This window comes from Semicossyphus pulcher, unplaced genomic scaffold (genome assembly GCF_022749685.1).
Source record: "Semicossyphus pulcher isolate SPU_LCO1_2020_fin unplaced genomic scaffold, fSemPul1.0.p SCAF_4, whole genome shotgun sequence".
Classification (NCBI taxonomy): Eukaryota; Metazoa; Chordata; class Actinopteri; order Labriformes; family Labridae; genus Semicossyphus; species Semicossyphus pulcher.
The window spans coordinates 24781896-24795707 of record NW_027211715.1 but is presented as its reverse complement, the minus strand read 5'-3'; the positions used below and the strand labels follow the sequence as shown (position 1 = coordinate 24795707).

At 39.4% G+C, this 13812-nt stretch overlaps 2 protein-coding genes across 3 annotated transcripts; both read right to left on the bottom strand.

Annotated features, from left to right (window-relative positions):
* Positions 1-26: 26 nt before the first annotated feature.
* On the bottom strand, positions 27-7300 carry LOC138607951 (interferon-induced protein 44-like). Its single transcript, XM_069680618.1, has 9 exons — positions 7218-7300; positions 5642-6159; positions 5144-5192; positions 4399-4594; positions 4149-4301; positions 3895-4066; positions 3100-3193; positions 2860-2866; positions 27-2822 (listed from the first exon to the last, which is right to left on the bottom strand). The coding sequence occupies exons 2-9, from the start codon at positions 6111-6113 to the stop codon at positions 2628-2630; spliced, it is 1338 nt and encodes a 445-aa protein (XP_069536719.1). The 5' UTR covers positions 6114-6159; positions 7218-7300; the 3' UTR covers positions 27-2627.
* Positions 7301-8277: 977 nt separating this feature from the next.
* ifi44g (interferon induced protein 44g) lies at positions 8278-13374 on the bottom strand. 2 transcript variants are annotated; one of them, XM_069680415.1, is made up of 9 exons: positions 13317-13366; positions 12020-12100; positions 11270-11400; positions 10970-11018; positions 10608-10803; positions 10272-10424; positions 9496-9667; positions 9168-9268; positions 8278-8691 (listed from the first exon to the last, which is right to left on the bottom strand). In XM_069680415.1, the coding sequence occupies exons 1-9, from the start codon at positions 13328-13330 to the stop codon at positions 8485-8487; spliced, it is 1104 nt and encodes a 367-aa protein (XP_069536516.1). In that variant the 5' UTR covers positions 13331-13366; the 3' UTR covers positions 8278-8484. The 2 variants fall into 2 exon arrangements, with proteins under 2 accessions (XP_069536516.1, XP_069536517.1); XM_069680416.1 differs by lacking the exon at positions 12020-12100 and having other exon boundaries at positions 13317-13374.
* Between the last annotated feature and the right edge of the window lie 438 nt (positions 13375-13812).

Genomic DNA, 13812 nt, shown 5'->3' with positions numbered 1-13812 from the left:
TATCAAATAACAGGATACAAAATAGAATCACTTGTTTAGGAATCATTACGCAAGTTAATCATACAAAGATCATCAAGGTGGCCAGTAAGAGCTTTTATTATTGTCAGAGTTTAAGACTTCATATCATGCAAAACCAAAAAAGAACAAACATCAAATACTGTAGAGAAAAGGACCTGTTACCACAACGCCCGATGAGGAAAAACAAAAGGAGAGCTGGAATGACCCTCATGCCAAAATGTCAGAAAATATTCAGTTTACAGTTGGTGGCTGCTGAGTATGTACAAAGTGAATTCTATATGTATTTTCCTTTGAAACCATTAGTACATTAATTTTACTTTAAATACAGAATTAATGTAGTTTTTTATTTATGCAAAAATCATGTTTTTTTGTGTAAATCATAAGTAGACAGTAGACTCTGCTGAAGCTAAATCATGTTCAGTTACACAAAATGTATGGTGTTATTTGTATTGAATTGATCCCTATAAAAATGTTCTGCCATTCAGTTTATACCCGTTGTCATCGCTGACTTTGATCCCACTGCAGGCTTTACACTTTTCTAATCAGTCTGCCCTCTTCTTTCTCTGGTGTTTCTACCAGATAAAAAACACTGACAAAAAAGCTGAACTTGCAGAATTTCAAATAAACAAAAGGTACCAGAGTCAACACTTACAGTATTTTTGTCATTATACAAACTAGTCATTAATATATTGGAATGTGAATAATGCACAACATTGTAAACCTGTAATGTAAACATGAAATATGTCAAAACACCAAAACCGACCGTTTGTAACTTCTTCTTAAAATCTAAATACAACCGTACAAACCCAAGTTATCTATTTATTATTATCTGTAAACGCTCTACGCAGAAAGTACTGAACCGACACATATGTCAGATCAAAACCTGCGCGAAGAAAAGTGAACACCCTTTTTAAACGCGCTGAAATTCATTCATTTATAGGGTTATTATAGCTATAGAAAACCTTTATCCCGCTGTGTGGAAAAGGCTCCCCCTAGCGGGGGCTTGTTGCCAGCTCTCCCCGTACTATCTCTCTCCCCACCTGGACTCTGCCTCACCTCACACGGACTTGCAGTGCAGCCGAACTACGGCCAGACTCGTCCCTTTGTCACTAGCAGTCAGACCCACGTCTGCTCGACGCTGCCGGACTCTATGCCAACTGTCATCTGGTGGGAAGTGCGTCTAGCGCAAGTGAGTGACAGAGTTTGGAGTAGTTTTGTCATTGAGTGCTTAATGTTAAGGCTGTATGCTAAAAGTCAACCCTAGTGGGTGTTAGCTAACTGTAGTGTGTATTTCGTTTAATGCTTGCCTTTATATGTGCAGCACCTGCTGATAATGAGTGACTAGGTATTTTTCAGCTACAGAGATGCCTGTTGCATGTTAACTGTTTAGTGTATCATGCCTCTAGTGTCATTAGCAGGCTGTATTTTATATGTAGGGTATTTCATACATTCCCGTGTTGTTTACATTTGTCATAGGTTTGTATATTCTGTTTGTTTCATACAGAACCACTTATTCACCAGACACTTGTATAGGAACGTGGTTGTGGTGGCGTGAATAAAGCCTTGGAATCAAGACATCTGTGTGATTCTGATCGATCACCTGCAGCGGCTTACAAACAAAGGCATCCAGCATAGTTAAAAGCAGAGAAGCAACACCTTCTTCACACTCTGGGATATCCCCCAAACATACTGTGTTTTATATGCTGCGTTTTTAATCTATTAAGTGCCGCCAAAGTTTAAATATCACTCTTCTCAAATGCAGATAAGCTCTAAAACTGCTCTGAAACTGATGACTGTAACTGTAGCCTCAAACACAAAACTAATCCCACAAAGAAAAAGATTATTCCATCAGACAATCTGTTGACAACTTGTGAGCTTGTGATGAAATGTCCAAGGAAATGAGCCAACAATGTAGTTAGTCTTCAATATCAATATTGTTATTATTATAAAACAAGGATACCCTCTGTACTGTAACAGATAACCTAATCATAAAATAATTGTAATATTGTGAAGCTGAGGGGAAAAAAATAACAGAGGATGAGATCATTCATCTAGAAACTGAAGGTGCAGTAGAACCCAGGAAAATAGCTACAACAGGCACTACATCTCCCAGCATTCACCATATTCACACTGCTGTGTTTAAGTTTTCAAGTGGTACAAATGTAGGGGATCTAACAAATGAGTATTGTTTCATCACTTCCCATTTGATCAGCAACTGAAACGACAATGGATGGTGAAAATCTGGAGGGACATCGGGCCATATTTCAAGGTAAGACTCATTTGATAACCCATTAGCTACCATTAGCTAACAGCTAACATTAGCTAACATTACCGTTTGATTGTGTTATATGATACAACAGGAAAAGTCCAGTGTGTTTTTATTTCCAGGCTTAAATAAATGTGTTCACAATGTGCGTTGATATTTCAGAATTAATTTATACCTAACCTATTTTCAAATAAAACTATCAGACGGTAATGCTAGTGAGGAAGTAGTTCAATGCTAACAACAGCTGTCTCATGGTAGCTAATGAGTTAGCACCTGGCAGATCCTTGTGAAGGACATTTCATCACAAACGCTCATGTTAGTAAATCTGCTGCACAAACACTTCCTACTCTTTGATTTTAATCTTGCATAAACGCTCACTGAGGTTGTCAAAGTAGTCATCAGTGAAGCGAAGCATCTGGTTGACGGCACTGAGCAGTAGGATGTCGCTGTTCAGGTCCACCTCCAACTCCTCACTGTAGTTCTTCACGGGAATAACACAGTACAGCGGTACACCGAGCCGAGCAGCGGCCTCCTCCATCTGGATCACAAAACATTTACATTAGAGAGGCTGACACTGTTTCTCTAAAGACTACAAAGAACTGTACTAACTTCACAGCTAAACTTGTTTTATTTGGCTTTTACAAATCGGAACGGTTCATTGTTAGATTGTTTGATATAAGTCACGTGACTAATAGCCTGCCATACCTGCTATCTTACTAAGGTATTGGTGCTTAAGCTCTATAATGCATGCGAGTCATTATGATCTAATTCATTGTTCTTTCTTCTGTATAAAACCCTTAGGCCTCATCTTTTGCTTAATGTACCAACTCCTATAAACGTTTGTCACGTCCTCTTTCACCAAAGGGCAGGCTTCATCGACTTTGGTGAGCAGGACCACCTGAGGAACTCCTGGAAACACCAGAGCAGAAGCATTTACAACTGTTGTAGATTCTTTGCTATCAGGTTCTCTACCACTGAGGTAGTACAAAAAACATACAAAAGTCCAAAACAAATGCATTGACGAAAATGTGCTGCAAACAAAAGAAAGAGGGTATGGCTAGCTGCACGGCTAACAGAGATACGTAGGTAATGGCAGCTACACATGCGGTCACCGTAGCGGTAGCACTTAAAGAATACTGTTAATCTAAAAGCCTCTTCTACAACTTAAAGACAATCTAAACATTCTAAATGTCTTAAGCTATCTTTCCTTCAAAGATCGTCAAGGGAAAACTACGGCTGTGTCTCAAATCACTACTTGGTAACTATTCTCTTAATAATGGACGCTGTCCTAACCTCTCTGTAAGCATTAAATAGAGATCGTAAGCAGTTAAGACTTTTAATGCCATGGATATAATTGTGCTTGGTCTGTTGTGAAATTTTTGAGAACACTACGCAGTTCATACATTTGCTAGTAAGAGTTTAGACACTCCAAATGGTGGTTAGTAAATATAGAGCACAATATAGTAAAGCATTTGTTCCACTAGTTTCTGTAAATGAATACAATCTCTCATTCAGCGGCTCCAAATAGAGCACGATCGTGGGGTTTACCTTCCCTTGTATGTGCACATACAATGTGCAGTATGTCTTTACCATTATGAAATCTAACTGACCCATCAGGTTGATCCTCTTGCGGATAGCATCCAGCTTCTCCTCCAGCGTTGACGGCATGATGGAGACCTTGCAGGCATCGATGACGTAGGCCACACAGTGGATCTTGTCCTTGAGCCCCGGAGACTCACGGTAGCCGTGGGACTCCAAATTCAGAGGAGCAGAGGGGTTGAACTGTGAATAAAACAGGGAAAGTTTGAGTTAAATCAATGACTTATACATTTAATATCCTGCTTAATGTGACGATTAGTTATACCTGATAGCGATCTGGCAGATGACCCTGAAGACTGCTGGCGATGTCATCTATAATAAGCCCCGCCCCTGTGCTTTCCTCTAACCCCATGGTATCACACAAGATGATTGGCAGAGGTTTTCCTTCTCGCCCATCTTTCAAAGAGTAGGTGCGAAACTGTCGAGTACAAAGCAATAAAGTAACAAATCGTGATAAAGGGGAACAGAGCAGGATATTCATTGTGGAATCAGTCCCCACAAATATAAACCATCACCTGAGTGGTGAGGCTGGTGGTAGAGCTTCCAGCGATGGCCTGGCTCGTGACGTGTTCTCTGAATACAGAGTTGATAGAATTGAAGAAGCTGGACTTTCCAGCTCCAACCGGCCCAACGAGCAGGACCCGAGCCTGAGACACAGTGTTGACTGTGGGTTTGTAGTTCCTTATTCTCTCCATCAGCTTTGTCCTCTCCCTGAACAAACAAGAAAAGGCTGATAGAAAAATATAATAACCAAATACAACATTGCCTTTCATCAAAATGAGTAACACACAACTATTTCTTAAGATTAGGGCTGGGGGGGGTCTCCTGTGCACTAAGAGATCTCGTGGCCAAATCTCGCGCAAGTTGAACCCCAGTTCGTTTGATAAAAAAAACCATGAGCCACATGTACAAAAATGATGGACTGAAATCTAAAACTGGAAAAACAGTTCATAAACTAATCTAATTCATAAAATTGTTAATCTTATGTTAAATTAAAAGTACATGATGTTACTTCTTTGGGGTCAATTCTTATTGTAAACATTACAAATGTTGATAATGCACCAGGTAAGAGGTGAATTGATATTGTAACTGAAATTCCCCAAACAAAAATCAATGTCCCTATTTGATTCGAGATCTTGTGAATCGGAATCGAATCGAATTGAGAAATTGTTATCGATACCCAACCCTACTTAAGATTATCCTTTTTTGTACTTGATATAGCACGTATAATAGTAAAGCTAGTTCATCTGTTCATCTTACTCAGATTCCCAGAGTACAGTTCTCCATGGCCTCTCGAGTTCTGTGGCTTCTGTTAAAGAGCAAAAAACAGGGGATGTGTAGCAGCACTCTGACTCTTCAGTCAAATATCAGTCAGTTTTCAGATATACAAGATATCCCATCAAGCTTCTGTTTCCACTGTCTCCTGATGCCATTATACCACTTTTGGTATAATGCAGCTCTTTAAAGGAATGAGAGATGACACTGTTACGCCCAAAACACACCTATGATTAATGAACAGATTTAATACCACCCCTTTGCACTTTGCATCTAGCTTTGTGCCCACATTATGTGCCACTTAACTAGGTAAAGGTATATTTACAAGCTCTATATGTATTTTCACCATGCACTTTATGCTATAGTTTGTTTAAATAGGATCCAATATGTTATTTGACGTACAGGGCTTAGTGATGCAGTTTTTTCTAAGTAAAAGGGAGGGTCCAAAGAAATAACAACAAATAGGAACTTTTGTGGACTCACCCTCGACCTGATAAACTTCACACTCAGTCAGGTTGAGGTCATTGCCATGCATTTCTGCAGCATTGAAGATGTAATGATTTGCTGGATTGCTGTGGACCACTGGTTTGCTTCCATGTACAAGAACCAATGCTTCTCCAAAGTATGGACCAGAGTTAGCAATCATTCTCACAGCATTAGCTGGAGTGGTGACTGGATATTTGAGGAGCTTTTCTCCACTGAAGGTGAAAAGAAAGGCAGTGTCATCAGGCACATACTGTCCAGATTGACTGAATGGTTGTTTGGTATAGCCTCCAAAAACATGACCTGAGACATTATAGCCCACAGAAACTGTGGGGGTGCGGGTGTCACATCGTTGGTGGAAGGCTGCACCAGTGAAACCATGGGTGCTGGCCTTAAACAGCAGCTGCAGTTTGACCCTTCCCAGCTGGGAGCAGATTGCGCTCTGCTGGCTCCTGGTTAGTCTGGGGTTCATAGTGGACAGAGTGTCGGCTGAGTTATGTCGAGGACGCTGAATGAACCTTCAAATTGAAAAAGAAACAGATGCATTAAAAATGGACAAAAGGTTTGTAAAATCATGGAAATTAAAACCCTCTTATCCAAATCAATAGATTATAATTATTATCATTGATTATGTAACATAAGAAATAAAAAACTATAAAATAAAACCATTAATACGCTAAATTAAAACTGTTAAATCATAAAACTTCAATCCACAAAAACAGATTACTTCGATAAATCTCTAAAATACTTACATTTCTTTACTTGAGTCAAGTTAATGAAGAATATTGAATAACACAATGTTTAAAAATTAAATATACATTTACTTTAGATTGCTTCTGTATCATTCCTCAGATGTCTGTGTTATGTATCGAACTAACACTTTTTTCATTTGTCTGAGGCATTCCCTGCCCTCCATACTTCTGTGTGTTGCTGTGTGGCACTGCCTGGCCTCCATACAATCAACGTCTGATCACCTGCACCTGAGAGCTGTCTATAAAGGCCTGAGCAAGCTCCTCCCTCGCCCTCTCTCAACCAGCAGCCAGGACCAGACAATGGCCCCAGCCACCTTTTTCCTTTGTTTAAGGATAGTTTTTTGTACAATAAAGATTATTGTGATTGATTTAAAGCCTCTGACTCCTATATGTTGCTTCCCCTGAGCCAGGGTCGTAACTTCTGTCAGTTTCATGTCCCCATTTGTTTAAACATGCTCAATTAAACATTGGAAGCTTAAAACTTACTCAGAAAGAAACTAACGAAAAAAAGTGCCACATCTTAATGGGTAACTTTCGGTTTCCTTCTTAGACTGGCAAAGTAACGGTTTACCACATAATACAGCAGTATTTTAGACTGCATACTTACTGATCACTTTTCCAACATCGCCCCAATTTTAAACATGTGGCACTAAATGTTCTGTTAATTGAAACGTATATATCTTTTTTACCTAAGTTGTCTTAGTTAGCTTCACTACCGTGCCATCCCTTCAGCAACAAGCAACGATAAAACATTAACAAACCCACTGGCTGATTTCAGATTAAATTATGGCAATAATAGAAACCTTTAATGTTTTATTCCGTACCTTTTTGTCCTGTAGACAGTCCAGTCAAATGATCGAAGCGGGTCACAGTAAAGATTATATTGACTGGTGCCACGATGATAGCCTGGCGGTTATGGCTGTCTGGCAGAAATGAAACTGAAAGTCTCCACACTCAAATAATTTTGCCTTCAAAATAAGACTGAAGTTTATCCCTAAATTAAGCGACGTACAGTGTGTGCTGCATATAACATTAAAGTTCTGTTTTTGTTGTTTGTTGTTTAAGTAGACTATAGCACCTTTTAACCTTGCACTTATTTTCCAGTTTTCATGCCATTTTACCAAGCACTATTTCAGATCAGAATATGTTACAATTCTCGCTTCAAACAAGGTATTTCCACCCTATGGAGAAAGGCAGACTATGTGTAGCACTGTTAATTGTTCCACTTGTCGTCCTTTACCATGACTTACCAAAATTGGACATAATTTACAATTATTTTGCAGTTTTAATTTTGTCTATAGCATCTATAATTCGCTCTCTCTCATTAGTTGTCCACTGGGGCTTGGTGTGTTACACGAGCGCCATCTTCTGAGGCCCTTGCAAACTTCAGGGCCAGTCTGCTGTAACCTGTCCCGGTGTTGAGTGGATGCCTAAAGAGCTCTGCTAGAACACTTCGAAATCAGTTTGTTTTTCATGTTAAAAGTGTTATGTCTGCATGTGGTGTGTTCAAGAGGATGCTTTAAAGATGATAATGTTCTTCTTATGTTGCTCACTACCTATCAGTTAGCTAAATTATTTCTTACTGTGTTTTATCAATTCAGGAGAATATCACTACAAAGGTGGCAAAGGCGGTGAATGCGAGGGATTTAAATGACTAGTATGACAGGTCTAGACCCCTCGTAAAATTCATGCTTACCTATAATGAGTGTGGATAATTTGGTGAATCCCGCAAGCTTCCTTAAACCACTGGTGCATGCCACTCAAGAACAATTCTGTTCATATGAATGGTCCTTGCATGAGGCCCAAAGAACAGAAAACAAAGGTACTCCAAACTTATGATTTTTATGTAAATTTAATAGTTTTTTTTAATTAAAATTGAGCAAAAAAACATTAATAAAAAAAAGTTTCAAACAAATAATGTGTAGCTGCGACTTCACCACTAGGACTCATTACATTAAGAAGAGCTCAATCCTACACAAATCCTACCCTTCAAAACAAGAGAACTGAAGTAGCTTTTTAGTTGTTGACATGAACAATGCATTAATATTTAAATGTAAATTATTTCCTTTACAATGTTGTTTAAAGGGCTTCTCAGGGAAGAAATTCTTTGTCTATCTTCGGCCCTGTGTATTCCGGTGTATTGTCCTGGAAATACATGTCAGCATACTGCAGGATGTGGTCGACAGCACTTAGCAGAAGCACATCAGTGTCGACATCCACATCCAGCTCTGAGGAGTAGTTCTTCACTGGGACGATGTAGGAGGTAGACATACCCAACAGAGCTCCAGCTTTAACCATCTACAGACACACATGCACATAAAGACATGTTAAGATAATCCATTACACTATGAGGTTAGTCATTATCACCTCTCACAGAAGATTAACTCTTGTATACTCTTAAGAATAAATATTATCCAGACAGGAGAATCAAACATGCAAAGCTCCTACTTCCTAATTGTTGTAAAGTATAAAGAACACCCTCTGTTCACACAGTTGCAGCCTGAACGTTTGTGTTTTTGCTTACCAACCTGATCAGACTCTTGTGCTTTTGATCCACTGAACAATCATATATTCTCTCCAGCTTCATCCCACAGTCCAAAGACATACTCATTAGGTTGACTGGTGACTCTAAATTGCCCATAGGTGTGGGTGTGAGCGTGAAAGATCTATCTAGATGGCTAACAAAAGTCTGCATTGTTTCCTCACCACATTACTGTGTAGTTAACGTCCCTTTCTTCTTGAATATCACGATACATGAAGCTTTTCAAACCTACCGTGTCCCGAATGATGCCGCTCTCGTAAACCTTGGTGACATCTTTGGCAGTTTCTGAACAAATTTGGTCGATGTGGGTCAGTAGAGCCACCTGGTGAACACCTAAAAGACAGAATATGAAGGCATTTAACAACCTAAGTAAGCATACAAATTATTAACTGAACTACAGCTACTATTTTGGCTTCCATACTGTCTGCTGAGGGAACTAATTCACTACATGCCACTCTTGTATAAGGAACGACACGATAAAGTGGCTGCAATATCCGATCCCACTTCAGTGTGTGTGTGTGTGTGAAACAAATCTTTGTGCCTGTTTGTCCTTCTCTTACCCAGGTCACTGATGTGCTCTCGCAGCTGCTGGAAGGTGGTGCCGAGGCCTTTGGGGTAGGTCAGGATTTTAGAGGCGTCCACCACAAACACCACACAATGGATCTTGTCTTTGATGCTCGGCCTCTTCACGTAGCCCGCAGTCTCTGACCTCACTGGCTGATCTGGGCTAAACTGGGTGAGGAAAATGAAGAGACAACATAATAACTTTTAAAAAATTCATGTTGTGTGTTTGAATGCCAGCATTTGCAGCTAAGGTTGATGGGAATGTCATTAGGTCATTAGTAAATTTTGACCTGATAATGGTACTAGGTAAACAAATTGGGCATCACCAATGTTCTTACAGTTAGTGGACATGAAAGACTATTCCATGTTTCATGTAATCCATCCGATAATGGTTGAGACATTTCCCTCAAAACCACAAATGTTAGTAGTACAACAGGTGAGTTGACACGTGATCCGTACTGATCACCGGTTGTAAATACAGTTTTACTGCGAGAAATCCAAACGCAGAGCAACAGTGAAACGACACAACTCAAGGTGATGTTTTGAGTCATTACACTAAATGCAATGATTCGAGGTGCTGACTCCTGGATAAAGATTGTTACAGACTTTGACAATTATGCATGAATGCGTCGACACAACATAAAGGGGTCAATTTGGCTACCTTCAAGTCGTTAGGATTTTATCTTTGAAGTATCTGTTGAGATAAATCAGTCGGAACAAACAATTGACCCACATTAGCTTCTGTAGCGCCTTGCTGCTATATCCTGCTCACCTTGTGTCCCTCAGGTACATGACCTTTAATGACAGACAGGATGTCATGGAGGGTCAGTCCAGTCATCTCTCCATCCCCCAGGCCCATGACATCACACAGCACCAGTCCAGTAGGATCCTCTCCCTTCTGACGACGAATGCTGAACGACTGCAGCTGACACAAACATGAGAAAGTTTGAATGAAGTTTGCACTAAGACTGTCTCGAGACAGATTCGTTAAGTGTCGCTTTCTTGTAGCTTTTTGTACATATGTCGTCTGTACTATACTTGAATTACTTCGAATGGAGCGTGAAAGTTCAAGCTTGACCTAAATAATGCCTCGAACACGTCCTCTTACCTTCTTGGTGAAGCTGGTGGAGGAGGAGCCCACCATCGCCCGGTTGGTCACTCTTCCGTTAAACACCGACTGGACTGAACTGACGAAGCTGGACTTTCCAGAACTGACCGGGCCCAGGAGGAGCACCCGGGTCTGAGTCACCTCCTTACAGCTCGGCCTGAAGGAGCTGACGGTCATCATCATGCTTGTCTTCTGCCTAGATTGGAATTTTAGATACTTGCTGTTCATAATCATTTGAGGCATTGTAGGGGTGTATTAATCTTAATAAGAGGAATGAGGGTAATATTTTCAACAGTGTTTGAAAGAGGTTTTCTTCTCACTTAAAACAAGCAGAAATGTTGAAAATAAACAGTTTCACTCACTCTTCTGTCCACTCCACCGCTCTCCATGGCGTGTCAAACCTCAGTTGAGCTGAAAAGAGTTTAATAGTGTATCACGTTTACTGAAATAAGCATAAGTACTGAAAACCATTTTGTAAAATGTGAAAACTATTTATTTATTTCTGCAACTGTAGTAACATTACAAATAACGTTCTTGAAGTTTAACTGCTGCTGCTTTTAGTGCTTAGTAAACAGAAAAAGACATGCCTCCAACCTTTTTCCAGTGCACACAATGTGGAGGTTCTGCTCTTTGATAGTTAGTTTGGCTGTCTAGAAACTTACCTGGAAATGACAACAAGGGTTCATTCTTCCCTTTTTCTTTCACAGTGGTAGTTACAGCATTGGCGGCAGAAGGCTGCCCAAAAAGTGAGGAAGTAGGAGCTGGGAGGGGCTCAATGGTTCCAAATTTGAAGCTGATGAAGTAAACAGTCACAGGCATTAGATGAGTTGGTCATGATACCAGCATTTTAAACTTCAGTATGTGTCAAGTATAAAAAAAATAACTTAGTACCTCTTTTTATGTCTAAGGTACACAAAATATGATATAATTTATATTATATGATTCTATTTATTAATAACCAACCTGAACATTGGTGATAATGTTAATAGTAGTAAAAGGCAAAGTGTGAAGGATTTTCCTAAAACAATGTATGGACTCAAAAACAACCTCTCTCAATCAAAACGAAGGAAAGAGCAAAGACCTGTTAAGGGTCTTGCACTTTACATGCATGACACTTTATATACCTAAAATGTAATCTTAGCATATATACCTTGTTTTTCAAAGAACTTCCTGGAGATAAAATATGGAAGAAAGCAAAATGACGTCCCTGACTTCTGTAACACAAAGGACTGAACCCCGTTTTTACATAGCATCCGACTTTTTCCACACTAAAAATCCTCTGAGATCTAGGACAAAGTTACACTGCAACTTTATTTATTATTTTGTACAATTTAAACAAAGATGCCTCTCCTACCAAAGGTTATCATTATTACATTATACAACTATTCAATCATCAATCACTTTTAACCTACCTTCCTTGTCTGCTCTCACTTTCTTTTATCTTCTTTCTCCTCCCTGTGACTGTCTGTCTCACATGACTTGATAGGTCTAGGCTAAATAAAAAAGTAGTCATGATAATCATGCAATGAAAATCTGTGTCAAAAATCTAACTGAATGAGCTAGCTGAAGTTAAATAAATGATAAGAAATAAAAAAAACCTCAAATAAAAAGTTTTGCACACACTGTATTTAGCATGCTTTGATAAATAGAGGTAATTTTGACCCATAAAAAAACGGGAGTCCCTCTTTAATTACCCTCACATATTAATATGGTAGCACTCAGGCCCTTCAGACCTTTAAATCCCATTAAAACATATTTTCAGTTGAAAGGCCTTAGTGACTGGAGCTCACTAAATTTACGATCTTTAATTATGCAAGTACGTTCTTTAAATATAACAGAATCAAACTGACAAAGACATAAAGCTGTAACCCTATGGATAGTTAGCCAAACACAAGGTTGAAGTCACAAAACAGGTACAAAAACATTAAATACCTAAAGATTTGGCCTCTGGTAGTGCTCGAACCTTCCCTAAACTCGGCTGATTCAGCTTATTCCTACAGAAATCGCTATTAGTGTTACTTATAGTGTTGAGATAATTGGTCTATCACTTGAAAATTATTCAATAAGTATAAGTATGGGTGAAGTCACTTTTCAACGAAAAGGTTCAAATACCCCAAAAGCTCATTAGAAATAGAATATTTGGGAATTCTGTGTTTGGACAAAAAGCCACTGTAATGGGTATTTTCATCATTTACCCTCTATTTGATGGCGTAAATCAATCATAAAACAATAAACAAACTAAGTTAAGTCCCGGTACAACCAATAGGTAAAAGAGGCGCATCCCCTGATGTGGTGACCCTCAGCAATAGCTCAAAAAGCTTCTCTGTTCTCCAACACAGATTTAAAACTTGCTGAATTGACTGCTAAGAGTATAAAATAATGATCCCAATCCAAATGTAACTTTATGTTGAACAGCGATATCCAAACTCATTTCATGGCGCAAATGTTAATTATATGCTTGAAAATAACTAACAATATGGGACTTTAAAGGCTCACTGATCCAATGAAGCTAGCCTATGTTGACGTGAACCTGTCTGCTTCATCTTATCACCTAGTCTGCCTGCAAGCGACGGAGAAAGTTCAACAGGCTGGGAACCGTAAAGTGGAAAAAGTCCAACACGGCTAGATAACTAGAAAAAGTAAGTAAGTTAGTCTGAACTCCTATCCTTTTTTCTACCTGTGAAAACTTAACGCTCAGATAAACCTTACCCGAATGAATTCATAACAGCTGTTGCATGTAGCTCGACGTGGCAGTGAACTACAGCGTTTAAAGCCCAGAGGGAGAATCAAAACAGAGGCGACGCCTTTTCTGGAGAAAGGAAAATGAAACCTAAACTATCGGACTGTAGACAGAGCGGGATGGTGATATGAAAGTTAAGCACAGTGCTAGCTTTCCAAACATCAAACATGAACACTAAATGGTTTCAAGGCAGTTTACTGTGTATCATATCATCGGACCGGAGGGCTTGCCCCCTCCCTTACACCTGGATGACTGCATCTTCACTTGGAGGGGGATACGAGTTGTTTAAAGCTGTTGAGAGGAACTTTCTGTTTGTGTTGATTTTGGCGCCTCCTGTGGACAAAGCCTTACCTCTTACCTTTTTGCTGATTTTGTCCTGCACATGCTGGGTTCGACTCCCCGCCTGTTATGTTTTCCTTACCTGAACAGTCATTTAACGTTGTCATTTTGAAAAGGTTTAATCAG